General features: G+C 37.4%; 1 protein-coding gene across 6 annotated transcripts; it reads left to right on the top strand.

Annotated features, from left to right (window-relative positions):
- Positions 1-1,142: 1,142 nt before the first annotated feature.
- irf9 (interferon regulatory factor 9) lies at positions 1,143-27,568 on the top strand. Of its 6 annotated transcripts, none has more exons than XR_003412190.2 (12): positions 1,146-1,283; positions 2,135-2,209; positions 2,779-2,854; positions 4,566-4,622; positions 5,334-5,456; positions 5,683-5,863; positions 9,060-9,202; positions 9,443-9,527; positions 19,121-19,183; positions 19,309-19,684; positions 25,937-26,049; positions 26,674-26,761. XR_003412190.2 is itself a non-coding variant. In XM_027031940.2 (12 exons), exons 2-12 carry the CDS (start codon positions 2,205-2,207, stop codon positions 26,824-26,826), a joined length of 1,380 nt encoding a protein of 459 aa, XP_026887741.2. In that variant the 5' UTR covers positions 1,147-1,283; positions 2,135-2,204; the 3' UTR covers positions 26,827-27,568. The 6 variants fall into 6 exon arrangements, 5 of the variants coding, with proteins under 5 accessions (XP_026887745.2, XP_026887741.2, XP_026887743.2 ...); XM_027031940.2 differs by having other exon boundaries at positions 1,147-1,283; positions 19,309-19,689; positions 26,674-27,568; XM_027031942.2 differs by having other exon boundaries at positions 1,147-1,283; positions 2,744-2,854; positions 19,309-19,689; positions 26,674-27,568.
- The last annotated feature ends 222 nt before the right edge of the window (positions 27,569-27,790 follow it).

Here is a 27,790-nt window from a genome sequence, read left to right as displayed (position 1 = left end):
GAGTGATGCTATTGAATATGTGTTAGCATGTTTGTGTTTCTGCACACATACCCAACAAAGCTGACATACTGTCCTCATCCACCACTCTGTTCACTGGGAACCTGAAATTTTCCAACACAGCTGATTTGAAAGAAGTTGGTGGTTCTTCTAGCTCCTGTGTGTAATTTGCATTCACTATAGTGTTACTTATTCAGTAAGATGCCGATGTACTTGAGTTAAGCTTGGCATAGCAAGTGCTATGATAATGGATTATAGTTTAAGGTTTCAGGTTGAACTCGCACTTGTGAAATTTGATCCTGAAATTAGCAGGCATGTTGCTGTTCTAAAGGACATAGTTACCATTCTTGGTGATACAACTTCAGGTACTTATTCAGATTAATTGATGTATGTGCTTTAACTCACTTTGACATCACTGGATGTGGCCAGAGGTGCAACAAGCCTGTAAGTTTTAATATTGACAGCAGTGTGGCTTTGTACTCTAAAAAAAGACTAAGCATTATGTTTAATGTAGTGAAAAAGGTTTGCACAATTTGTATACACAGTAATACTGTTTCAATTCAAAAGTACACATAAAAATAAATAAATAAACCTTTAAATGGCAAAATAAAAATGTAAAAGTGTTAGCATGGACATAACCTTTATATAATGAGGTATATATTTAATTACATAAATATGTATGACATTTAAGAAAGCAGAAAAATGCTGTATAAATTATACAGTAATTGTGATGTACAAAAAAAGAAATAAATGTAATTTGACATTATTGGCATAATATTTAAAATAATAGTTGATTTATACAGATAATGTCTATAATTATGGGTATTTTCAAATACAATTTAAAAAACAGAAAACTACTGTAAAATTTAGAGATATTTTCAGTAAAATCAGGATTTGTTTTACAGTGAAGAAGAGAAATGTAGTACTGCAGATTCATTTTCTCCAGTGATATACATTTTCATTTGCATAAATAATTCCAAAAAAAAACAATTGATAGAAAAGAGCATATAGGAAGTTTGAATTTTTTCTGTCCTTTCCTGTGTCTTAATGTTTAATGGCATTCTATGGTTCTTCTATGCAGGCAACACAAGTCTTTGTTGCCACCTAGTGGTCACCTAGTGGTTTGACAGACGTGCCTGAAGTGTCACATGATTTCTGGGAAAAGGAGCGAGTTTCTGTCTTCGTTGATGACGGGGCAGAAGGTTTCAGTGGAGCAGCAACATAACATTTTTTGTAGAAAAGTGAGAATTATTTTGCGCTAAGAAGAACAACAGCAACAACAGAAGGTAAGCCTTTTTTTATTTTTTTTTAGAAATGTTTGTCAGTGACTTTTAACACGTTATAGATTATCTGAAAGTGGTTGGTTTCAGTTAATTTCTTAATAGCACTAAACAGTTCAGAGTGTAGCAAGGATCATGTTATCTGTTCTATATTAGAAAAGACAGGTAAACAAAAGACAGGTAGCTAGCAGTCTTAATGTTCGATTTTCTTCTGCATGATCGTATAACATTAATATTAGGAAGTAGTCCTTTTACCGATCATCAGTGCATAAAAGCTGACACTACTAGCTAGCTAGCTAGTATGATGATAATGTTTAGCGTTTGCCAACTAGCTTTGATTTGTTTATGAATTTTCGGCCTTTCACACAAGATTAATGTTCTCGATTTTAACGATTGGTATTACGCCACATCTTTTACCATTTTAACCTGGTGCCTGTAGAGAGCGCTGTTGTTGTTTTAAAGCGTTTGTGTGAAATGCCTGAGCTGACAGTGAGTTGGAGTTGTTATCTGGATAACCGCGATAAGAAAAAACTGAAATGGCATATTTTACGAGGGTTTTGTATGTCACACTAACCAGTCTGTTTAACTAAGAAATAGGGAGCCTCATATAGCTCCGTTAACTCCGTAGGCCCATCAATCACTGATTTAATTAGTAGTATTAATATTAGTATTAATTTATTTAGTATTTCAGTTGTGCTCACGTCATAGAGATTTTGCATTAATTCAAGCAAATACCATGCCAGCCTGTTCACCCTGATCATAATATGATTATTTCAATTAGTTTAAACTGACTAATTGTGTTGAAACATTGAGACATTGCCAGTTAATGCTTTAAATTCTGCTTTCTTTTATATCAGTTTTTAAACTCTTAGATTTGGATCTTGTATATCTTAATATTTGCATCAAAGGCTTACCACCTGAAAAGGAATGAGGTTTGTGATTTTTTTAATTGCAAGTATAAAATATAGTTTCTTTATGAGTAAACTGTTGATCATGAATCTTGTAAACATATAGATCTGTGTATGGGAAACTGGTGTGACATCTGAAATAACACTGCCACTTTAGAAGCAGTTCTGCAAATCTGACAAGAACTTTGAAACTGTAATAAGTTTTATATTTGGCCGAAAAACAAGAAAGTTATTTCTTATTGGAGTTATTGGAGAAAGTTATTTCTTAAGTCTTCAGAAATCAAAAATTCCTAAATCAAGCATCATTTTTTTTTACCAGTCATTTTTTTGACTGACAACAGGTACTGTTTTAGTTAGACATTCAGTCCATTTTAGAATCCAAAGTACAGTATGAATCTCCTCTTATAATGATATCCCTCTATGTGGCAAGAATGAACAAAATATATATATATTTAAAAAATGAATCCCTGTTGGGACTATAAATATTAACCATTTAAAGAAGTTATTAAAACAAACCCCCCTGCTGCTTGATTCTCATTTAATTGTAATTATACACAGGATAAGAAGTCAAATATCCTTTGTCATACCATTAGAGCTTCACATAGGGCCCAACCCATTCACTTCATACAAGCAACCACAACATCACAAGCACTTCACACGGGTTATGAGGTAGGCACCTCTCTTTGTGTCTTGATGAATTAAGCCCACGACACCTCCATAACTCAACAGTGAGGTCTGGCATTCCAGACCCACCCCCACCAAGCTCGCAATTAACCAAGCTACACCTATTTAAACATAAACCTCGCTGGTAAGTGCATGCTCAATGTCCATATGGGCTTTAGGCACTCCATGTAGCCAGTCACTTCCTAATTTGTAAAATCCATATTGGCCTCCTCAGCGCCTGAGGCTGTGCTCAGCCCTGCTAGCACCGTTAATGTGTACTCAGTGCTGCCAGTTGCACATTGATTTTACCTACTACACCACCAAGCAGTCCCCGCACCACTGATCCATATTGGCCTCCCTGGTGACTAAGACCACACCCAGCCCCACTGGCACCATTAATGCATGCTTAGTGCCTCCAGTTCCATCTGGATCTACCACATTATACAATGACAAGGCACAGCAGCCCACTGACCTACCCATTTACCTAAAACACTAAACACATAAACACTTCAGCCATTCCGCCTTCATAGTGCATTTTCCCAGATAATATATGTCTTCTTATCCATAACCACTGATTAACTCTTTCAGCTACTTCTGATGACTCCTTCACAGCTACCCTTAGTTTATGGACTCTAAAACTAAACTGCACAAGTAAAGATGTGGCAGACCTAGCTAGAAATCCCCTAAAACCTATCTATACCGGAAGTGATTGGCTGTGTGGAGGCAGCGCAGTTGTTTGTTATTGGCATAGCAATTTCCAGTCTCATGCTTCACCCCATCTACCGATACTTATAGTTTGTACTTTCTGTCCAGTATGTTGCCCCTCATACACAAACCTAACAGCTTTATTAATGTCACTGCTAGACAAACTGGTGACAAACCGATAACCATTTATTATCTTATTATTATTGAATAAACATGCTAATACATAGAGCACTTGATTGTCTCCAATCCAAACTTAACATACCAATATTAAAATATACTTCAACACATAATTTACAGCTCGGATCTTCACATACCCACTGTCCAAGGTTAAGTCACTCCAAGCAAAAATGTAATGTGACTCACATCCATTGCCCACAACTTTATTACTCTGAAAAGGGATTTATTTGTCAATTAAGATGGCTGCTTCTCTAGCATGAGTAAAATGTGCTGTAAAGATCTGGCCTTGCTAGTCCTCACTAGATTTTAATGTTCTAAAAGCCTCTTACATTCTATAATGATAGCTTAAACCTGAAAATGAAAACTATTTTAAAAAAGATCATTACTAACAGTAAAGACCAATTTCAAATTTACAAAAAAAAAACAGCACACAAATCAGCCAAAACACAATGAAAAAGAGACATTGAAATATTGTTTATATTTTAAATAATCAAAAAGTCAATTAAAATCTGTGCTGCAATTTTAGCAATCTTATTTTGACACATTTTAAATAAAAAGTAGTGTTAAATATCTTTATTTGATAGTAGTAGAGTGAAAAGGTCCCCCAAATGTACATAATTTAATCAATTATGTTGGAAAAAGTATTTAAATGCCATAAATCCTGTCCATCATTAAGCATGATAAGCATGAGAAAGTTCTCTTGGTAGTGTTAGTGCTAATATAACACTTTTTTCTTTTTTTTCTAATTCTCAAAACCATAGCCCACAATATCTACATCTGAATAGGTCTGCACAGGCTGTCAAATGAAAATGATTCTTCATTTGGTTTTTTTCAGATGGCATCAGTTAAAATTCGGTCTACACGCCGATTGCGGTCATGGTTGGTTGAGCAGGTGAGTATGACTGAATGTTTGTGTGAGAGAGAGCTATTTATCCATTATTTGTGTCCTGTTAGAAGACCATTAAATATATCATTATTCATTCTTTTTCAGATGTGTTTATTAAGAGTAGATTATAAAAAATATAATTTAATAGTCATAGATTGTTGTTTTAATTTATACTCTCTATTTCATTGCTTGTCAAAACTCCACCCTTAGCATCGTTAACCAAAAAATTACTTTAGATTTAATAAGGGAATATGCTGTCACTACCTTACCAGTGGCTTTTCTAATAAAGGTAACAGAGTTATGTACTATTAGCCAAGTAATAGCTCCAAGAAATCTATTTGACTAACCAATAGACCAAAGTCTTTTTTTATGCATTTTTCTGGTGTGGACTTATATTCATAAAATGTTTGTTCAAAATTTTTCTTTTGAGATAAGGTGAACACACAGCTTTGTCATAATTTGACCTTAAGTATCTATTGAGCCTATCTCCAGTGTTGTTATAATTATTTACATGACTGGGTAGTATATCTAACTAGTTTCTTGAATCCTGTAAATGTGATCACCAGCACTGATATAACCGAACATAAAATATCTCACAAGCCGATCCAATATGTTTTCTTCATACAGGTTTGTGATACCTTAACATACTAGTAAATGTAGGTTTATAATATGAGTAACACTGCTAACATTTCATTTTTTCTTACTGTGCTTGTGTAGGTAAGCAGTGGAAAATATCCTGGACTTGTATGGGACAACCCTGAGAAGACCATGTTTCGAATACCTTGGAAGCATGCTGGAAAACAAGACTTCCGAAGTGAGGAGGATGCTGCTATTTTTAAGGTCTCAGGTTGTTTTCACTTTGTGCTGTTTCCAACCTTGCACTAGATACATCACCGCTTTAACAGCAATAGATGTCATGAAATTTTTTTGTTACTTGGAATTCCTCCATAAATACTTAATTATTCTTAAAAGCACAAAGTAGATCTTATCGAATTCTAACGAACACATAGAGATGGTACTGTATTAAGATTTGTTATACTGGAATTTGAACCCTTCTCACTAACAGGCCTGGGCGGAGTTTAAGGGGAAGCTGTCAGAAAAGGGGCAGTCTGACCCTGCTTCCTGGAAGACTCGTCTCCGCTGTGCCTTAAATAAAAGTCCTGAGTTCAGTGAAGTCACAGAAAGGTCGCAGCTAGACATCTCAGAACCTTATAAGGTGTATCGTCTTGTACCACTTGATGAGCAAGGTAAGAGGTTACACCGATGGCCTTTGAAAACATATAAGGTTTGAGTGCTATGCATAACAGTTTGCAGTGACTAATAGTAACCATGCCATGGCCACAACACATTTACTAAAGCAGCACACTTGGATAAAGCAAAAGAAAAGTAGGAAGCTGTGGTAATTGTTATTCCCTCTGTACTTATTCTGTATGCACATTACCTGATCAATAGGATATGGCAATAGATTTTAACATATACACATTTAGAAACAGTGGCTATACATTTAGTTCTCACTGCTGAAGGAACCAATGTAACAGCAATATGCATAGTACCATCAGTGAAATGGGTGGAAGCATTAGTAATATTTTTTCATATTTATATCATTCCCCCTTTCTGAGGTAAAACAGCAATGTTAAAAGTTGGAATTCAAATGAACAGTTACTACTACTATTATTATTATTATTATAAGTTGTACTGACTGCTTGCAACAGTCGTCGCTGAACCATCTATGTTGTCCGCCAACATGGGCAATAGTGTCCATTCAAACCATACTCAAAACCAGCCCAATTGTGAGAATGTATCATGGATTTTTGAGTGTACTCAAATTTAACAATTTTAACTATAATACATACTACATACTATATATACCACATACTATATATTCAAAAACTAGTTTATATTAGTAAATAGTATGCAGTCGGGATGCACCCTCAGTCTTTGTGAAGTGTAAATGCAATTCGTAACAATCACCCAAAAGGTAGACCTTCTTCTACACTACCAACAAAATTGCTGGGCAATTTTATGATGATTTTTTTTCAATTCAAATTCATGTTAACATTAATGTTATTCAAATTAACATGGTTTTCAAAGTGTGATTACTTAGATTTTTTTTACTATCATGAAAACATAGCAATTCATAGAAAAAAAATATCATAGTAAAGAAATGTGGAAATGTCACTTTAGTAATATAGTAGCAGATGTGCAGAGTGACTTTTTTTTAGAGCAAATCCAGTCCCATTAACCTTAATATAGTCTGTAGTCAGATAAAAAGTAGACAAAGACAAGTAGCCATAAAACACAGTAAAAGAAAGTAAAATGCAGAGATACAAAGCAAAATACAGAGATAATTACAAGAATGACTGACAACACAAGACAGGAAGATGGGATGTAAGTAGATAGATTAGGGGGAAAGAGATACAAATGGCGAAGGTCAGAGATGGATACTAAAATAAAGCAAAAACAAAGCCGCATGGGAACTGCAGTGCTAAAGGGGGAAACTGTGACAAGTATGGACTTAAAAGTCAGATATGGAATAAGTTCATGTAAAGATTAAGGTATGTCAAATCTCTTGCAACCAAAAGTAGTAGCACAATACATTTGTTCCAGCTCATAGGCTACAACATAAACAAAAATACCAGCTGCCCTCCCAACACCCCACACTTTTGCTAAAAGAGCTATTAGTTGCTTCACTTTTAGGTCTGTCCTATGTGACATTTTAAAGAAATTACTAATATACTGGCATATTGTGACAATGGAACTGATGGCATTAGAAACTAGTGCAGTTATGGAGACTGTTCTCCATATATACAAGAACAGCAATGTACAATAAACATAGGAAAGAGAAATGCAAAACTAAACAGCTGGCAGTAATAGCTCTTAGTGTGGCAACATGAAACGGACATCTACATCTTAGGTGAAGTGAAGGAGAGCAGAGCGCAGAACTGGAGTTGGGCACCTGTGGGCTTTATAAAGGGGCGAGAACACAAGAGAACAAATAAGGCACAGATGCAGGGGATCAATAATTGGGTGATTTGGAGCAGAGCAGTATGTGTGTGTCAGTGTAAGTCAGTGGGTGTGTCTATATGGGTGCTGAGCGCACTGTGACACATTTCTTATCAGAAAAAATACTGACAAATGTATTCTTGAATTTATATAGCTAAATTTCAAATGTTTTATATTACTTTTATACTACAACAATTTAGTTGTACTTGATATTTTTTCAGTATCATTCAGTATTGCTCAATTCATAGGCAAAGTTACAGGGGGAATATTGACCTAATGCTAATATAACAGGTGAATTTTAGCCTGATCTCTTGCTGGTCAAACAAGCTCTGTTGTGCATGTGTCTCCTGAAACAGTAGCAGAACCACCAACTATTTGACGTTTTTTTTCTGCCCACAAAAAGATTTGTACTACATTTTCATTTTCATACTACGTTTGTCCTTTGCTGAATATGATGTTTGGATTCGGCTCCACCCCTAAAATCTAAGCATGTGTGCACATGCATGTCAGTATTTTTTCTTGAGTACAACTGCCACAAAAGATCTGAAACAAACAACTTCAGAACTCAGCTGACAACAAACTAGTGCAGAATTGCTGTACAAGATGGTTTTCCATTCATGACATGTTTGTGCAAGTATTTAAGGAAAGATGGGTGTTATCTGCAGTCCTGTCTGAAAGAACTTACACCCAGTTCTTTTATGTACTATAACAACAGTATTATAATTAATGGGAATTTAGTTTATTGGCTCACCAATATCAAAGTAAAATAGACATTTCATTATGGAATAAATGTTGGATGAGCAGATATGAGTCACGTATATTGAGCTAACATAACAAAAGCAAAACAACAAATCAGACAAAATGAAACTATCCCAACTAATTAGAAGCACTAAACAGAATTCAGGAATTGCAAACTGGGATTTTTGTAAAGAAAGAGGATCCTAGATACCTAACCACTGAACAGGACAGGGTTTCCCTAGCCAAATTCTGTGAGTATATTATTGTAGCGGTATGAACGTCAATAAATTTGAAATCAAAATTTTTCAGTTTAATTGGGGCACTACCGTGGAAAATGAATAACATTAAATAACAATCATTAATTTAATTAAAATTAATTTTAATTTTAATAGATTTTCCTTGTTGGAAAATAAATGGAAAGCAAACTTCAATAAAATTGATGTTTTTCTTAACACTGATGTTTTCTTAACAATCAAACATAAGGCCAGTTTCATAGTTTAGGATTAAACCTAGGCTTGGACTAAATTGCAATGCTAGTGGTGGATCTCCAGTAGAAATTCTTTTAATTCTGGTTTAGGCTTAAACTGGTTTTAGGAAGAATTAATAACTAAAATTATCCTTGTATATTGTTATATAAATCACTTTGAATTACCTCTGTACCTGAAAAGTGCTATATAAATAGACTTGCCTTGCATTGCACAGGATTGGCCGAAGTTAAGAAAGAAGATGGAGACAAAGCAGTGAGGAGAAATAAAAAGAGGAGGAGGAGTGAAGCGGAAGGAAATGAAGAGATACAGCCAAAAGTGATCAAAGATGAGGTTGCCTCTGTTCAACAAATCACTATGGTAAGTTTTTCTGGTGAAAACAACAGCAAAATATATCATGTAACAGTCTGTGATTTTGGAAAGTCAGCATTAAGAAAGCCATTAGCAGAAACACATGCAAACAATAAACAAAGATTTGTGACTGCCAGGCTTATATTGTAACTGCGTCTGTCTGCATGTGATAATTGTAAATGAGAAATTTGTTTACAAATGTATTTGTAATTTTATAATTGATTTGAATTTTGTTTGATCAATCTACAGGAGGTTGAAACCAGTACCGGAAAGGAAGCCACACTTCATAAAAGGGAAGCAGCAGAGGCTACGCTCATCTTAAAGAGTAACAGCAGTGAGTGTATTATTTGCAATATTGCTATTATTGACAAATAATTTAAACAGTTGATCTTAATCAACTATGGTCTAAACTGGCAGAAGCATAACCTGATTTTTCATCAATATTTGGTTTATTGTGAATCATATTTTTTCAGTAATTTGATTCCAAAAGACTTGCAATTTTTGCCTTATGCGTCTGACCTAGTAATAGTTGTTTCACCAGATAAACACAGAACTGCACGTGAGGTGCACCTGGTATAGTATTAGACATGTGTACTTTGGAAGTGTAATACAGTACCTTCTGCTTTTAGACCTTCCTGCAAATAAAAGGCCTTATGTTGAAGTGATCAAATTATTCAGAGTGATCACATTATTGTTTGAAGGTAAACATAGTGACCATCAACATATCAGTATTCAGAATAGTGTATATATTAACATATATATGTGTGCAATATGGATCTCAAGATAGCATGTTACTCCTACCTCAATACTTAATCCCACTCTAGATTGTTTCTCTGATGGCTAATTTAGAGTCCAGCATTCATGTGTTGCTGAACAAAAATTACATCTACGTTCTCAAACCTGAAAGGGCATAGCCATTTATACTTTATCTTTTATGCTGGCTATGGTGCCATCTGTCAGTAACACTGGAGGTATAAGTATGCAACCAAATTAGGGGAAATGAGACACAAGTGCAAACAATGAAGGGCCGTATCTTTATGTGAATGTCTTGATGGAACTACCCCTCCCCTGAGTGGCCCCAAGGTCCAACAAGGCCTCCACACCAAGGGACATGCGGGACTTGGGAAGGGGACAGAAACAAGACACAGGACATGTGCAGGATCCAGAACAAGAACAAAAGCAAGGTCAGGAGTGGGGACAGAGACAGGAGCTGGAACAGGAGCCAGGTCTGGAGTCACAAAAGTCAGGACAGGAATGGGGGTTCTGTGAAGGAGTTTCAGGAGACTGCAGGGCAGTGGGTCATCGAAGGAGGCCAAGGCATTCGTGAAAGTGGCAGGCAGGTCCAGAAAGTAGAGCGGTGAGTAACTGAAAGCGAATGGAGCGTCTGCAAAGGTGGCAGTTGGGTCTCGGAACCTACATGGCAGCGCGTGGATGTTTGCTGCACATCCATGTGCTAAGACTGCAAACATGCAGAACACCAGGGTTGTGTCTTCATGGAAAAGATTGTGGAGGTGCTTCAATGCCCTCTCAGGAACAGGGCATGGCACCACTGGAGACAAGAGGTCAGGTCTTCCACTCTGGAGACAAGAGGCAAGGCGATGTCTTCCAGCCCATTTCTGCCCACTCCCTAGCTTTTCTGATCAGTGGATTTTTAATTAATATATTAATCTCGTGTGCTATGGGGTGCTCCATGCACTGGCAGTGAGGGACACACTCTGTTGCTCAGTTGCTGCGTACTTAGAATATCAGTTATTCTGCATGAGGAGCAAGTTGAGGCAGGATGCTAACATGATGGAGAGTGACGTTTATTTTTCCATTATTTATCCATTATCAGAATCAGAAACAGTCCAGCCATTATGCTAAGAGAACGAGAAACAAAAGTAGAATACATGACGAAACCAAAACAGATCCAGAAACAAGAGAAGGACAGAGAAAGAGAATATGAGATAGTTACAACATTGACAAAGACAGGAGGTTGAAGTACACACACGTGTACTTTGCAACCTGCAGTGATGCTTATTTATGGTTTATTTCTGGGGGTTTTAGAAATGTGTGGTATTTGTTTTAAGGTGTCTGAAAAGCAGAAATACTATTTAGTTTAATAGATTTGACTATTTAACTTTAAAGCTGAAATCAACTATTTACATTTTATATAAATACTTTATTTTAGCTTTAAAGGGGGTATGACACAAAATCTGCCAGAGCAATGAAAGTTTTGAACCTATTTTTGCTGAAAATAGTGCTTGTGATACTGCGTCTTTGGACCTGCGTTTAGTGCAAGTGTAACATAGTATTTTCCTCATTTCAAGCAGGTGCGTAAAGACTTCTCCAGTTTCTCACAACAGGATTTTGACCATGAACATCATATTACTAACTAAATTACTCCCAATTACTAAATAAATACAACTTATTTAATTGTTTTTTGTAAGGAAAAACAATTTTTTTGTTACTACTAAATGTGAACTAGACAGTTGGCATAACATTGTGCACAAAAAAGATAGATTAAATGATTTAAATAATTAGTAATATCAAGTACATTTACATTTACATTTATGGCATTTAGCAGACGCTCTTATCCAGAGCGACTTACAAAAGTGCTTTGTCATTTACTCATAGAATATATTCAAGTACAGTACAGTAGGTTAGAATTAAACATATCAATGAACTAGAATACTGTAGAATACAGGGATGAATGCTGATACCTAGAAGTGCAAAATACATAAGGTCTATCTTAAACAATGATAAGTGCTATAAACAATAAACAGTAAGTGCTAGAGTTTGTTAAACAGCATAAACAATGCCCTACATTAAGTACTAAATTAGTCAGTCAGTGGGAGCAGTGTCAGTTGTCCTTTAAATATTCTGAAAATAGATGTGTCTTCAATCTGCGTTTGAAGACTGCAAGGGACTCTGCTGTCTGGACAGCAAGTAGGAGTTCATTCCACCATCTTGGAGCCAGGACAGAAAATAGTCTCGATGCTTGTCGTCCATGAGACCTGAAGCAAGGTATTTCAAGCCGAGCCATACTTGAGGTTCGAAGCACTCGAGGTACGGATCGGGCTTTGACCATTGACTTCATGTATGAAGGAGCTGGTCCATTTTTGGCTTTGTAGGCAAGCATCAAGGTTTTGAATCTGATGCGTGCAGCTACACGGAGCCAATAGAGGGAGCGCAGCAGTGGAGTAGCGTGTGAACTTCGGAAGATTGAAGACTAGTCGTGCTGCTGCATTCTGGACAAGTTGTAGAGGTTTGATGGCTCGTTTGACCAGCAAGTAGCCAGTTGCAGTAGTCTAGCTTTGAGATCACAAGAGACTGCACAAGCACCTGGGTAGCTTCCTGCAAAAGAAAGGGTTGAATCCTTTGTATGTTACAAAGGAGGAATCTGCAAGACTGGGTTAGATTAGAAACATGAGTTGAGAATGACAACTGGTTGTCCAAAGTTACGCCCAGGCTACGGGCAGCTTCGGATGGTGATACCAGGGAGTTCTCAAAGGAAACAGTGAGGTCATGGTAAAGGTTGGGAGTACCTAGGATGAACAGAAGTTTGGTTTTACTGGGGTTGAGCTTCAAGTGGTGGGCTGTCATCCATGACATGATGTCAGTCAAGCATGCTGAGATATGTCTGGAGACCTGCGTGTCAGAGGGTGAAAAAGAAATAAATAATTGAGTGTCATTGGCACAGCAGTGGTACCAAGAGAACGAGTATACAAAGAGAAGAGAAGGAGGCCCAATACTGAACCTTGTGGAACACCAGTGGAGAGTCTACATGGTTTGGATGTGGATCCTCTCCATGTCACCTGATAGGACTGTCCATCCAGATAGAACTGAAGCCATCTCCAAGCAGAGCCAGTCACACCAAGCCTGGAAAGAACAGAGAGAAGAATGTTGTGGTTCACTGTGTCAAAAGGCTGCTGAAAGGTCTAGAAGAATCAAAACAAATGACTGTTTGGCAGCTTTAGCGGCATGAAGTTTCTCAGTCACTGCTATGAGGGCCGTTTCTGTAGAATGTGCCGGTTTGTAGCCAGACTGATTGGGATCATGCAGCTGGTTCAAGGTGAGAAAAAGAGACAATTGATTTTAAACTGCTCATTCAAGGGCTTTTGAGAGGAAAGAGAGAAGTGATACCGGTCTGTAGTTGGCAATACTGGAGCTGTCAAGTGTGGTCTTCTTGAGGATTGGTACCACCCTGGCGGTTTTGAATGCAGTAGGCACGTATCCAGAAGATAAGGAGTTGTTGATGATGACAGAGATGAAAGGAAGCAGATCTCTTGCGATTGTCTGGAACAGAGCAGAAGGAATTGGATCAAGCAGACATGCAGTCGGATTGCTGGAAGTCAGGATTTGAAGAATTTCATCTGTGGAGAGAGGAGAAAAAGAAGTCAGAGAGTTGGATGTTGGGGAATGCACATTAATTGGAGGGGTGGGAACAGAGGAAAAGGACTGGCGGCTTGCTGCAACCTTCTCCTCAAAGAAGGTGATAAAATCCTCCGGAGTAAGAGATGAGGAAGGAGGGGGTGGATTAAGGAGAAAAGAAAAAATAGTGAAGAGCTTGCGTGGATCAGATGATGATGATTCGAACTTCTCTCTGTAGTAGGATGACTTTGCAGATGTTACTTCCAGTGAGAACTTGGAAAGGAGAGACTTGTATGAGCTAAGGTCTGAATCTATGTGAGATTTCCTCCACTGCCTCTCTGCAGTCCTTAGTTCTCTCCTGTGGCAGCGAAGTGTTTCTGTTAGCCAGGAGGCAGGTGGAGAAGACTTAGCAGGTCTAGAGGAGAGAGGGCACAGAAGATTCATTGATGAGGAGAGTGTAGAAATGAAAGTATTTGTAACTGTATCCAAAGAGAGAGAGGATAGAGAGTCAGGGTGAGGAAGGGTGGACAAAATAGTAGAAGTAAGGGAAGAGGGAGTTATGGAGTCCAGATTGCGATGGAGGGAGGAGAAACATGTTGGAGAGGACTGGATGGAAAGAGAAGGAAGGGAGAGAGAGAAGGATGGAAAGTGATGGTTAGAGAGGTGGAGGGGGGTGACTGTGATGTCCAATGTGGTGATGGCACAGGTGAAGATCAGGTCCAGAACATTGCCCACTTTGTGAGTCGGAGGAGAGTGGTTGAGGGTGAGGCCAAATGCTGTCAACAGCAGAAGGATGCAAGAGGAATGCAGCTTGTCTGATGGAAGGTTGAAGTCACCAAGGAGAATGAGTGGATTTCCTTCAATGGGGAATTGACTCAGAAGGATGTCGAGCTCATCAATGAAGTGATCTAGGGAATGATAAGAAGTTGGGTGGGGAAAGACACTGAAATGGCATGAAATTCAAAAGAGGAGATGGAAGGTATAGAGAATGAAATTGGAGTGAAACGCCACTCTCGAGACATTAGTAAACCTGTGCCACCTCCCTTGCCAAGACGCCTCGGAGAATGGGTAAATGAAAAGGCAGAGGACAGGACAGCCGGAGTCGCAGAGTGATCCATGTTTTTGTTAGAGCCAGGAAGTGTAGGAAGTGGAGGGATGCTAATGCTGAGATGAAGTCAGCCTTCTGGACAGCAGATTGGCAGTTCCAGAGCCCTCTTGCCACCACGATATGTGATGTTGTGAAACGTTGTGAGTCAGTGAGGTTGCTGAGATTGCGATGTCTATGATACCGCCGAGGAGATCTGTGGAATATGTGGACAGGAATTGTGAAGCACATTTCAGATGCTTGATTTGTGGATGTATGAGATAAAGGATTGAGATAATATGAGAAGATACTTAGCTAAGTTTGTGAAGTCCTGTAGGTGAGATGTAGATGAACTGATTGAGAACACCACCAAACCTTCTTCAGATGTTGTGTCTGTAGCGGTAATCATGTGTCACATGAGTCATCCTAATTTAACTCAGTTCAATAAGTGCTGAGCCCGCCCCGCAATTCACACCTAAGGTCAGGGCGAAACTACACCTGTAGTGAGTAATTACCGCTACCAGTATGTAAATGTTAATTTTATTCTCATCGCAATGAATAAGAATAATAATGCTTCTAGTGCCATATATTTTGGCATTATTTCCACTCTTTCAGAGACCAAGCTTTTACAAATGAAAGGACTGATTGGGGATGTAATTGCTCTCCAACTAGTGCATCTCACGAAGATGTTTTATAAGGTTCCGTTTTGGTTAAAATGCTGCCTACTTAGGCAGAGGGGAGGAAGGAAGCTCACTATGGATATGTAATCTTAGAAGGCATCTTGGAGAAATTGACATCAACAGTTATGGCAATTCAAAGCTTAGTATTCTTCCAATCAAAGCTTGCTATTCTTCCAAATTTGACATAAACCAAAAGGTAGAATGTGTACTTTTTACTAAAAATAAGGTAGGAAAAAATAAATATTAATAGGGATCTTTACATTACACAGTTTGAGGTTAATTAACTCTAGAAAAGTGTTAAAATAGAATTTGAAATAGTATATAGAATATTAATATGGTGTTCACATTAAAATTATTGTGTGTCCCTGCCATCCTTAACCTTTTGCTGTTGTATAAATATGAAACATACTCATCTGAACCTACACCTGTCCCTGAAGATTTTTGAGCTTTAATAAAATTGTCATTTGTTGTATAGGCAGCCTTACTCAGACTTTCACAGACTATTTTATACATTGTTAATTTATAAGCCTAACTGCAATTAAAGAAGCCATAAAAAGTGTTTTCTGGTAATTTGTTGTAATCAGATAAAGTTGAACGTTTGCAGTGGGATATTCTGTAGTCAAGGCTTTTTAGTATGCCTAGTTGATAGGCTAAGCAACATATTGTTTTTTATGATAGAACATTTACTTATTTTTTTATATTTGTAATATTTTCACTATATTAATCTTGTCTTGTCACTATTTTATAAAGCTATACAAAAAGTTATATAAATGACATATTGTTAAAAAACAATCAGAGAATCAGATAAAACATTCATCTTGATGTACCCATTTATCCTGTTAAATCTGCTGAATGTTGTGATCCCTGAAGATCAAAAATTTTAAGTACAGGCGTGTTTTTAATGCAGGTCCACAGTCACTTAGGGGACACATTAGGTGTGTTTTCACAAGGAATTATTTTTAAATGATCTTCGCGCTTTTCTTTTAAATTGAAGCAGAAAGGAAACTAATTGCAACTGTCCTCAATTCATCTTATGTTCGCAAAGTGAAGACTCAATTCTCTTTCTGATCTCTTAAGCACTGATGAGATCTCAGAACATATGTTATTTACACCACAACTCCTTTAAAACTCTGACTACAGCTGTGTAACAATTGATGGTGTATTCAAGATGGCCACTGGATAGTGTGTTCAAATGGCCACTTTCATGCTGTTATTTGGGTCTGCTATATTTTCATGAAGCAGATGAGAAAAGAGACCAAAAATTGACATAACTGGCAGAAAATACCGAAATGGTTAAAAAATCAAACAAATTAAATGGAAATAAGCATGTAGGAGAGAATTTGCTTCAGCACCACATATTTTTACATGCAGCCATTTTTCTCAAGTTTGTAATGTGAAGTGATCATGAGGTGTACTACAAGCAGTGCCAGACCAAGGCCAGGAGGATTGTGAAGGACCCCACCCATCCCAACAATAGGCTCTTCTCTCTGTTGAGGTCAGGGAAGCGCTTTTGCTCCCTGAAGACCAAAACAGAGAGACTGAAGAGGAGCTTCTTCCCACAGGCCATTCGGGCCCTGAATCAGGGAAACTGATAAACTGTGGGGACCACCACCACCATGTAACATAACTATATATATATTCAATAACTGTATATATATTCAATTACCACCATGTAACATAAAAACTGTAAATATGTCTTTTTACAAAATGGATTTGTACATTCTGTACATTGTGTACATACATATATACACAACCATATACATTGTACATTGTGTATATAAACATAATATACATATATTGTACATACATTGTTAATATATTTTTGTACATATATAGAATATATATTCCTCTATGCACCCCTGTTTTCTTTTTCCTCAGTTTGGACAGAGCACTCTCAACCATTTCACTACGAGTTATACTGTGTATGACTGTGTATGTGACAAATAAACCAAACTCGAAACTTGGGGTGGACACAAATGTTGAGAGGAGAAAGATTTATTAAGGGTCCAGGGTCAAAGAGCCCACACTAAGAGCTCTGAGATACGTGGTAAACACAAGAAACAAAAGACATGGAAACAGAAAAGGGAAGCAGGCTACCCCGAATAACAAGACTTGCATGAGCAGGGGTATGCACAATCAATAGATGCTAGGATAACAATGATCAGCGACAAGACTGAACAAACACAAGGTTTAAATACATGCGTTAATGAGGACTAAGCAAGACACAGGTGAAACTAATGAAACAGCCAGAACCAAAACAAGGACTAGACAGGAACAGAGAAAATTAAACGACACAAGACAGAAAAACTGTCACAGTTGGTCCCTCCTTGCTTCCATGTTCCATGGTTACCTTGTCATGTTTCTTTCTTCATTCCAGTCCCAGTCCTTGTTTTGGTTTTCACCGTTCATGATTTGCACCTTTGCCTTGTTTAGTGTTCATTAGTTAATGTATTTAGACCCTGTCTTGTTCCCTTTGTCTTCATGCATATATATGCATGAATGTTTGGGTGTTTTTGAAAGCCTGTATCTGTATGTATGTAAGTAGAACTGTTGTTTTGTGGATCCAAGTCTGTTTATGTAATTCCTAGCCTCTGAGTTCTTCCTAGCGTCTTTGTTATAGTCTGCTTCCCCCATTTGCCTTCGTGTGCTTTTGTATATCATATATTCTCGGACTCTCTATGTTGGCTCTATGACCCTGGACTGTCATAACTACTCTGAATCTGGATTTGCTCTAATAAATCTCACTCTTCTCTGCACACGCATCTGCCTCCTTACCGCTCACCATTACAAAAACCATGGAGACAGAGTCACTAGGAGGGGCCAATTGTGACAGTCGCTATATATGGTGAGCCTCAAGGTTTGACATGAATAAAAATGCAAAACAGACTGGAATGCTTTGTTTTCAGTTTGTTTGCACAAACCATGTGGACTACAGTACAAATGACAAATGAGCCATACTGAAACTACCTTGGGAGGGGGTCTGAGTTCAGCTCATTTTTGGGTCCGTCTAGGGATGTCTGAGTTTGTTTGGCATGTGTCACGGAACGCTCGCCTCCCACGAGACACGTGGTTTGGCCTGCCACATGCAGTGGGAGGGTTGTTTTGTTTGTAACCACACCTGCACACACCTGCATCTTGTTCATCTTTGTGTATATAAACCATTGTCATTGTGTGCAGTGTGTTGGTCACTGTTGATGTAGCATGTTGTTTGTAACTATATGTATCAGTCGTGACTGTTTAAAATCGTGTTAAATGTTAGAAGTTGTTAGTGTTTAGTATGCTTATGTTCATTGTTTGTGTTCACACGAGTGCCACTTTCGTCCTTTGTGTTTTACGGAAATAAATGTTCATCCGTGTTGAGAGAGTCTCAGTGTCCTGCTGCACACCCTTCGGCACTCGGGCCGACACATTACAGCGTGTTCACATATGGAAAAGAAATGAAGAGTCTGAGACCACTGGAAAGGGTGAAATGGCCCAAGTGTGAATGCCCTAATGCTATAAGAAACTTTTGCCTCTCTTTGCTCTGGACAATAGGTCTTTCTACTTTTTTTGAATATCTTTGTCAGTATCTTCACACTTTTCATTCTCAGAATTATTTGACATGCTGTTTTTAGCAGTTATTGAATTTTAAGTGCAGCCTACATTTTAAAAAAATATATTTTAGCATTTGATATTCTATCATAACATGCCAATATAACTTCTATTACATGAGATACATACTTATTACTGCATGTTTTGTGCAATGTTTGAAATTTGAAATTTTGTGCAATGTTTGAAAATTTATTTATTAATTGTATTCTTTCTCTTTAGAGAACAATGAAATTCAGCTAAACTTCTTGATAGAAAATGTCCCTCCCTCTGGTGATGGTAAAGGTAATTTTGTTAATAATTACTATTTTTTCTGTGTGCCTACTTTCTGTTTAGAAAGGCTTAGTTTTAAATAATCTATTTTGGAACTACTTATGGTAACTGGTGTCTTTCTTTCTGTGTTTTTTCAGCTTCGCACTCCTTCAACATCACTGTATACTATATTGGCCAGGAGGTTCTGAGGCGAGAGGTTCTGGGTAGTGATGTTCGAATTGCATACATCCCCCTCTCACCATCCCCTCCCACTTCAAATGGATCCAGCTTTCCTCGCATCTCTCTGCCACCTCCTCCCACAGATGCAGGCTGTAGTGAGAGTTTGGCCATAATTTCTAAACTTTTGCCTTATATGGAGAAAGGAGTGGTACTAACCTCCAACGGAATGGGCATCTATGCCAAACGGTTTTGCCAAGGACGAGTATTCTGGAGGGGGCCACACTGTGGAGCAGGACCACACAAGATGGAGAGAGCCACGGAGCCCACCATGCTCTTCAACAAGGAAATCTTTAGGCAAGGTATTTGTAGTGACCTGCTCAAACTATTTAAAAAGTAAACCGTCAAAATGGGCATTAAATTAGATTTTTGAATGATTTCATATGCTGACCAGTGCAACTTGTTTAGATGAATAGGTTTGACCTTTTCCTATTGCCAAGCTTAAGCCTCATGTACAGTGTACATATTATGACATTCTCAGACTATAGCTTCAGTTCTCAGATTTCATACAAAACAGCATCATTTCGTAGAATATATGACTTGGGGTGTGAGGGAAAACATGACCAAAGGCATCAGGAAAATGGGTTTAGATAAAGAGTATCAGGTGAAACTTTTAAAATTTTTTACAAAAAGGCATCATGTAATGTTAAATCAACACAAAATATTTATGTTCAACTAGATAAAGCAAAATTAGAAATGTATAAACAAATGGAGTTGGTTTGCCGAAGCATAAAAAAACCTGAATTTTAATCTGTATCGCTATTGGTATGAAGTACATATGTACATTGTGTCACAAATTGAATATGTACAGTCTGATGAGTGATCTTTAATAATGCAAGACGTACCACAGTTAACTGGTTTATTAAGAGGATAGAGGAATTAAAACATCATGGAAGGGTCAGATGACAAGATGAATAGCACTTTGGCAGTTGGGGTTAACTGATGAATTTTTATGACAAACTGAATGGCTTTAGATTGAAATTTCAAAGATTTCTAAAATATACAGAAGTACAGATGTGTGGAGAAAAAAAGATAGAAGGGGTACCTACATGAGTGTCATCAGTGTGAAATGGAGTTTTGTGCTTGGGATCAGCTGTTGAATCTCTATACCAAGTTTGATGATTGTAGTATAAAGTTTTAATCAGTCAGTTTTTATGGAGAGCAGAACAATGAATGAAAGGTTGGCAGGGTTGGATAAGTAAAGTGAAGCACAGTTTGGTGTTGGGCCTAGTATGCTGAATGCTGTAATTGTAGTAGTTGAATCTCTATAGCGATTTTTCTGGCTCTAAATTGAAAACTAAAGAAGTATTAAAATCAGTGGGTTCCTATGGGAAGATGGAGGGGATGGTAGTAATAACTTGGCATTTAACATGAGCAGGCTTAACATGAGTTATTATAAGCAGTTTTATTAAATATCAGTGTGTTGCATAGGTGTGTTTATGGTTACAGACAAGTTAGTGAGGAATTAAGGCCAAATCCCAGTCTCCTGGTTCATAATAGCCATAGCTATTTAATAGCTAATAGCATAGTTTAATATTTCATGCGGAAATACTGTTTTGTGGATCTGACCATTGATTGCTACATGTTTTTTGTGTAATGTGTAAGTTGAATAGCCACTCCTGTCTCTGCATTTATACCAAGATATCCCAAGTGAATCAGCTATAACTATTACAGACACATTGTGTTAAAATGACATTACCCCACTTCCCCTTGTAAAACTAATCATGTTTGAAATGGGCTTAAAAGAGGTGTATAGGTTTATTTTTACTTTTCCAAAAGCTTCTCCATACCAGTGAAACAGGGAGCGGCTTGAGTTGAGATTAAACATTAAAAGCTACTAACTGCCCTCTCGATCCTCTACCTACCTATTTTATTCTTAATGGTTATTATTAATTAAGCCAGTTTGACAGTGGTCTATACTGTTATACGTATTTATGTAGTAAACTCACTTTATCAAGTCAAATTTATTTATAATTTATTTTTATAGCACTTTACAACAGGCATTGTCACAAAGCAACTTTACAGACGTCCAGGTCCAAGTCCCAACGAGGAAGCTAAAGATGACAGTGGCAAAACTCCCTAAGAGCATATGGAGGAAATCCTGAGACACAATGGAAGACACAGTGGAGGAACCTATCCTCCTCTGATTGACACTGGATAATGCAACAAGAAAAAAATAAGCAATAGAAGCTAAATAAGCAATGGAGGTCTATACTAGTTTCATAAAATTCCTAGTGTGGATATGGTAACTGTCACACCTAGCATTAACATGTGTTTCATATCTGGACTTACTTTGGCTGGATTCTGTTTACGCTTTTCACAAAAATGCATCCCCAGTGCAACCAGATAAGAGTAGGTCTTTTCCCATTTAAAAAGCACACTAACCCACACATTGTTCCTGTTTTAATTCCTGTGAACATTCCTCACACTCTTTTGCAAGTGTATTATATACCATGAAATATGGGTGGAAACCATCTACAACAGGCAATAAAGAAGAGGTGACCAGCTGCAGCCCTGCAGATATTTAACTGACGCTTTTATCCAAAGCAACTTACAATTATGACCGAATACAGCTTGTGCAATTGAGGGTTAAGGGTCTTGCTCAGGAACCCAACAGTGGCAACTTGGCAGCAGTAGGCCTTGAATTGGTAACCTTTTGATTGGTAACATTTTTGTTCCTAATAACAATTATTACAAAAAGGTAGTAAATTTTATGAATGCTTTTTTTTTGCAATGCTAACCACATAAATGGGCTTAACCTTATGTGAAGTCAGCAAACTACCTAACTAGCTACTGATATTACATTTAACTAAAGTATGATGTGATTAATGTTTACCATTGGGTGGGCTGGCTTTAGCTAGCTACTTGGCAAATTGTTGGTTAAAAGTAATTGTCAGCCCCATCTACTTTGATGCAGGAGAAGGCAGCTGTAATTTCTGTAGTCAGCCAGCAGATGCCTTCCCTCTTTGGTAATTGTATGCAGAAACAGAAGACACATTTCATTTACACTTTTTAAATGTGGTCAAGATCCATCTCTGATCACCTCCGAATGTGGTTTGAGAGATCCAATCACAGTGTGTATTGGATGTGTTTGCACCCTAGCTTTTCATGCAGTCAGCTGAAATCTGAATGTAATCTGATCACCAAAAATGCATGTTAATACATGATGTAAACAGGCTCTAAGTCTATCTGATGCAAGAACAGCTGCCCAATATTCCCTCTAGCAGATTCCAGTCAATCTGCAACCTCTCAATGTACTGGAAAAGGGAGGGAACCAAGGAAAAGGGAGAAGTGGGTGGAAAGGGGAGAAGTGGGTGGGGGAGAGCACAGCAAGGGAAGGTATCTGAGGGTGAGGGAAGCCACAGCAGGAAAGACTTAGTCATTTAGAATAGTTCAGCAATATAAATAGCACATGTAAATATCATTACCCTCTCTGATCAAGTCATAAAACCTGATGGTGTTTCAGAGTTCGTCCTGTTAATGGTGTGAATACCAGACAGGACAGCACCAGCGTTATCCTGTATATTGTAAACTGTCTCTATGGAGGGGAAAGGGAGATATTAAGTTTAAGTGGGAAGCAGTTTCAATCCAACAGAAGAGAAGTCGGCTAACTGCTACAATGTTTATTTTCATATTGTGGGATGTTTGGAACAGTGTTAATACTGATGAAGATTAGTTACTTTCATTATTATTAATCCAGTGTTCCACATTGCCCAGCGAAAGAAATAATTAGTATTTGCCAATTATATAAAGATGCAAGATTTGTTTCCCATTATGTTTATTGATTTTCAAAGATTTATGTTTACAATAACTTGAGTTGCTCAAGGCATTATACAAAACATAAAATACATTCAAACCTAAAATTGCAAAATAAATAAATAAAAATAAATAATTTGAAAAACATTTGCAATAAATGTTAAACACATATTAAGAGATGGAACATCTGAAGAAAGAATTAATAATCAATTGAATTTTATTCTTGGTTATCACTTATTGAGCAATTTACCTGATGCTTTTATCCAAAGCAACTTACAATTATGAGTGAGTACAACTTGCTCAGGGACCCAACAGTGGAGAGACTTGAACAGCAACCTTCCAATTACAAGTCAAGAACCTTAACCACTGAGCTTAACACTGATTTACCTAATCATTTATAAACAAGTTGGTGAACACAACATTTTTTTAATTTAGTATACTGCCAGAACATACATAAATGTGTCTTCAGCAAATTTATACTTGGGGCATAATGGTTACAGCAGGGACCATTTTATGCAGACATACAGGAGTAAGTAGGTCCCGGCGGTACCTCTAACATTTTGATGATGCAATTGCACATCTGCTCCACACCATTCTGACCCACCTGTTCAAAGGGAGGGGTAATTATGTTAAAATGCTGTTTGTCGACTACAGTTCAGCATTTAACACTATTATCCCCTCCCTACTCACTACTAAGTTGGAGGATCTAGGACTGCATACATCCCTGTGCGACTGGATCTCCAACTTCCTAACAGACAGACCACAATCAGTACGGGTGGGCAACTGTGTCTCATTCACCCTCACCCTCAGCACTGGAGCTCCTCAGGGTTGTGTGCTAAACCCCCTGCTCTACTCACTGTACACCGACGACTGTGCAGCCACTTCCAGCTCCACCATCATTGTCAAGTTTGCTGACGATACCGTCGTCATGGGCCTAATCTCGGACCACGATGAGAGGGCCTACCTGGAGGAGATTAAACACCTGCAAAACTGGTGCCAGGGAAATAATCTCCTCCTAAAGGTCAGCAAGACAAAGGAGCTGATTGTGGACTGCAGCAAGAAGCAGGAGCGGCATTACCAACCTGTGAGGATCAATGGAACCACAGTAGAGAGAGTAAATAGTTTCAGGTATAACATCTCACAGGACCTGTCCTGGTCCCGCCACACCAACTCCCTGGCAAAGAAGGCTCGTCAGTGTCTTTACCACCTCAAACGCCTAAAAAACTTCTGACTGCCCTCCAAGGTACTGCGGAACTTCTACACCTGCACTATCTAGAGCATCCTCATGGGGAACATCACAGTCTGGTTTGGGAGCAGCACCAAGCAGGACAGACAAGCACTCCAGAGGGTGGTGCGTTCAGCAGAGCGCATCACTCATACAGAACTTCCTGACCTGCAGGCCATTTATTACAAGCGGTGCCAGACCAAGGCCAGGAGGATTGTGAAGGACCCCACCCATCCCAACAATAGGCTCTTCTCTCTGTTGAGGTCAGGGAAGCACATTTGCTCCCTGAAGACCAATACAGAGGAGCTTCTTCCCACAGGCCATTCGGGCCCTGAATCAGGGAAACTGATAAACTGTGGGGACGACTGTAAATTTGTAAGCTGGAATTGTACATTGTGTACATACACATATATCCATATATACATTGTATATTGTGTATATACATTGTTATATATATATATATATATATATATATATATATATATATATATATATATATATATATATATATATATATATATATATATATATATATAAAAATAATATTTCCTTATGCACCCCTGTTTTTTTTCTTCAGTTTGGACAGAGCACTCTCAAACCATTTCACTGCGAGTTATACCATGTATGACTATGTACGTGACAAATAAACCATACTTGAAACTTGAAGTAAAAATTCTGTTACTTGACATTAATGTAGGTACATAATGTACATGCACTGTCAACAAATCTACATATAATTTCAGATGTTATGCTGTTGAATCTGCGATAAGTAGCAGTTCGGTAAAACAAGGCTTGCTTAGTTCTTTTTTTCTCATATGATTTGTACTTTAATGATGGTGATCTTGATGAAACAAGCATGCTTGAAGTAGCTTAATCATTGATGGTTATTCTCTAAAATGGTCAGTCATTTCACAGAATAACTATATATATATCTTCTGTGTGAGAAACTTATGTGAACCTTTAAGACTATATATTACTAACCTGAATGAGACACATGCTCAACCTGCATGATGCTGAGTAACTAGTACATGCTATTATAGCTAAATTAGACTTCTGCAACATATTGCTGGCTACGTTCCCAGTCATCTTTATAAGTAAGCTTCAAATAATTGAGCAGTAACTGCAGAGTCTTGCTCTTTAATTCAGTAAACACAATAGCAAACTAGCCACAACATTTGTTGCTGTTCTCTTGAAACCTTGCAGGCTGTCCTAACCACTCATCTGAGACATGCCTACTGTTAATCTTTAGGATCACTTGCATAAATAAACTCATAAACTCTGGAATATTGCTGGACTATTACTTTCACTTTAATGTGCAAGTCAATGCAGCTTGTCTTCTGTATTTTTGATACAGTGCAGCCCCCAAGATAAAAGAAACTGTAATTTAACTAATATCCTACTTATTTACTTATTTTACTTATTTAGTATAAGTATATATACTTATTTAGTGCAAGACATTTTGTTTGACCACCATTAAGTGAATTATAAAAATTCATATTTGCTTTATTTATTTATTTATCTGCTCCTTGTTTTTCTTCTTCTTATTATTATTATTATTTTATTTGTAGAGCTGGAGGAGTTCCAGAATGGAGGGGATCCGCCTCAGAGTGAGATCATGCTCTGTTTTGGAGAGGAACTTTTCGATGGGGATAATCTTGTGGACAAACACATCATCATTAAGGTAAAGACATGTTAAGGCCCAGGACACTGAGATCAGGTTTCTTCCGTTGTAACTTATTACAGCATATATGTGAGTAAAACATCTGTTGTCCTTCTGAGTAAAGGTTAAAAATGTAATATTGAAAACTCTGGTTTGACATTTAGTTTTGACCTTTAACAAACATTAAAACAATACTCAGATAATCAGTTGCACAATTAAAATAGAACTTCATGTGCTGCATTTTATACATTCACCAGTCACTGTGCTTCTGTCTAAACCCATCCTAAATTGGTTTTAGATATACCGAAAAAGTTAAATCTTGACATGGCATGGTATTTAGGCTCCAGATTTCTATACTTGGACCCCTGCAGATCTTTTTGTAATTGCTGCCTTTGGGTAGAAGTGTATGAGCGTAGGATCCACATGCAAAGATATTTAAATCACACATTGACAGTGTCATGAAGGCTAGATTTATCTTTTAGATAATAAAAGTGCTGGCTTCTCTCTCTCTCTCTCTCTCTCTCTCTCTCTCTCTCTCTCTCTCTCTCTCTCTCTCTCTCTCTCTATATATATATATATATATATATATATATATAAAATATTATCAATAAATGCTTAATAATGCCTCACTTTCTGTTTCTTCAGATTTCTCTTCCCTGGGCTAAGAAACTAATAGAGGAGGTCCAGTCCTTCCGGGAATCTCTTGCCATCCTTCAAAGTTTGGCTAATGAATCTCCATCAGGAGAGGTTACATTAAATCTTGTGGAGTTGCCCCATCAACCAGTTAAAGCCCTCTAATTTTATTCCTGTATTCTGTCTAATATTGGCATGCGTTTGATGTTTTTATCTAGAAAAATGCAAAGGAATGACCGATCCGATGAGCAAGCACTACTAAGTAGCAGTTCTGTTTCCTTCACCTGAATGAAGAGATCATTATTACAGATTTCATTGTATAGATATTACAGAAAGTCGTTTTCTGTAATGATTCATCTTTTGAAAACACTAAATAAAACAGTTACTGTTCAAGGGATTGAACTGGTGACTGACATAAATGTTTAATTATTTTTCTGGCCTTAATGGATGTGGCAACTTGTAGAGGTAGCGGTAAAAACAACAATAACAACAAATCTTTTTCTCAGTATAAAAAAAAGGAAATAAACTTGATTTATTTCTGTTCAAAATTTTAAAGTAAATACAGTTGATACATTAACAAAAGTTGTATAATTTCCTGTTGCTAAAAAGCTTTAAAGTTCAAATACAACTTTATTACCAGCCTCAATTTTTAGTGTAACCTCTAATTTTAAATCAAGAGGTTAAAAAACAGCAAATACAGATTTACATGATTAGGTGTTGACTTATAAAACCTAATTTGTTTAAACAAGCTTCCAATAATAATTTCATTTATATTTATTTCATTGGTTACATTTCTGTTGTTCCAGACCTTCTATTATGCATTAATTATGCTATGTAAGAACTTTTTTTCTTTTTCTGAGTACTGTATTTTCTTAATTCCTTGGCCATAAAATATTTAGAAAATGGCTATTGGTCCCATGTGCTTTGTTTTTGTGATCAGGACAATGATGTTTTGAAAGGTTGTCTATTTTCCAGAACATTTGTGATGCATTCCGCACTGAGTAGACAAGTACATTCTGGGACTGTGAGAACTCTCAAAACGTTTTTGTCCAGAATTTTCTAGAATTTGCAAGAATTTAAATAAACTTTCTAGAACTGTCCAGTAGTATACATAGAAGTATAAATACAG

The sequence above is a fragment of the Electrophorus electricus genome, chromosome 14 (genome assembly GCF_013358815.1).
Source record: "Electrophorus electricus isolate fEleEle1 chromosome 14, fEleEle1.pri, whole genome shotgun sequence".
In the NCBI taxonomy this organism is placed as follows: Eukaryota; Metazoa; Chordata; class Actinopteri; order Gymnotiformes; family Gymnotidae; genus Electrophorus; species Electrophorus electricus.
This window is presented reverse-complemented; position numbering and strand designations above follow the sequence as displayed.

Coding starts and splice junctions, on each gene's coding strand:
- irf9 (XM_027031940.2), top strand. Junction 5,457..5,682: donor AGGATGCTGCTATTTTTAAG/GTCTCAGGTTGT, acceptor TCTCACTAACAG/GCCTGGGCGGAGTTTAAGGG. Junction 5,864..9,059: donor TGTACCACTTGATGAGCAAG/GTAAGAGGTTAC, acceptor TGCATTGCACAG/GATTGGCCGAAGTTAAGAAA.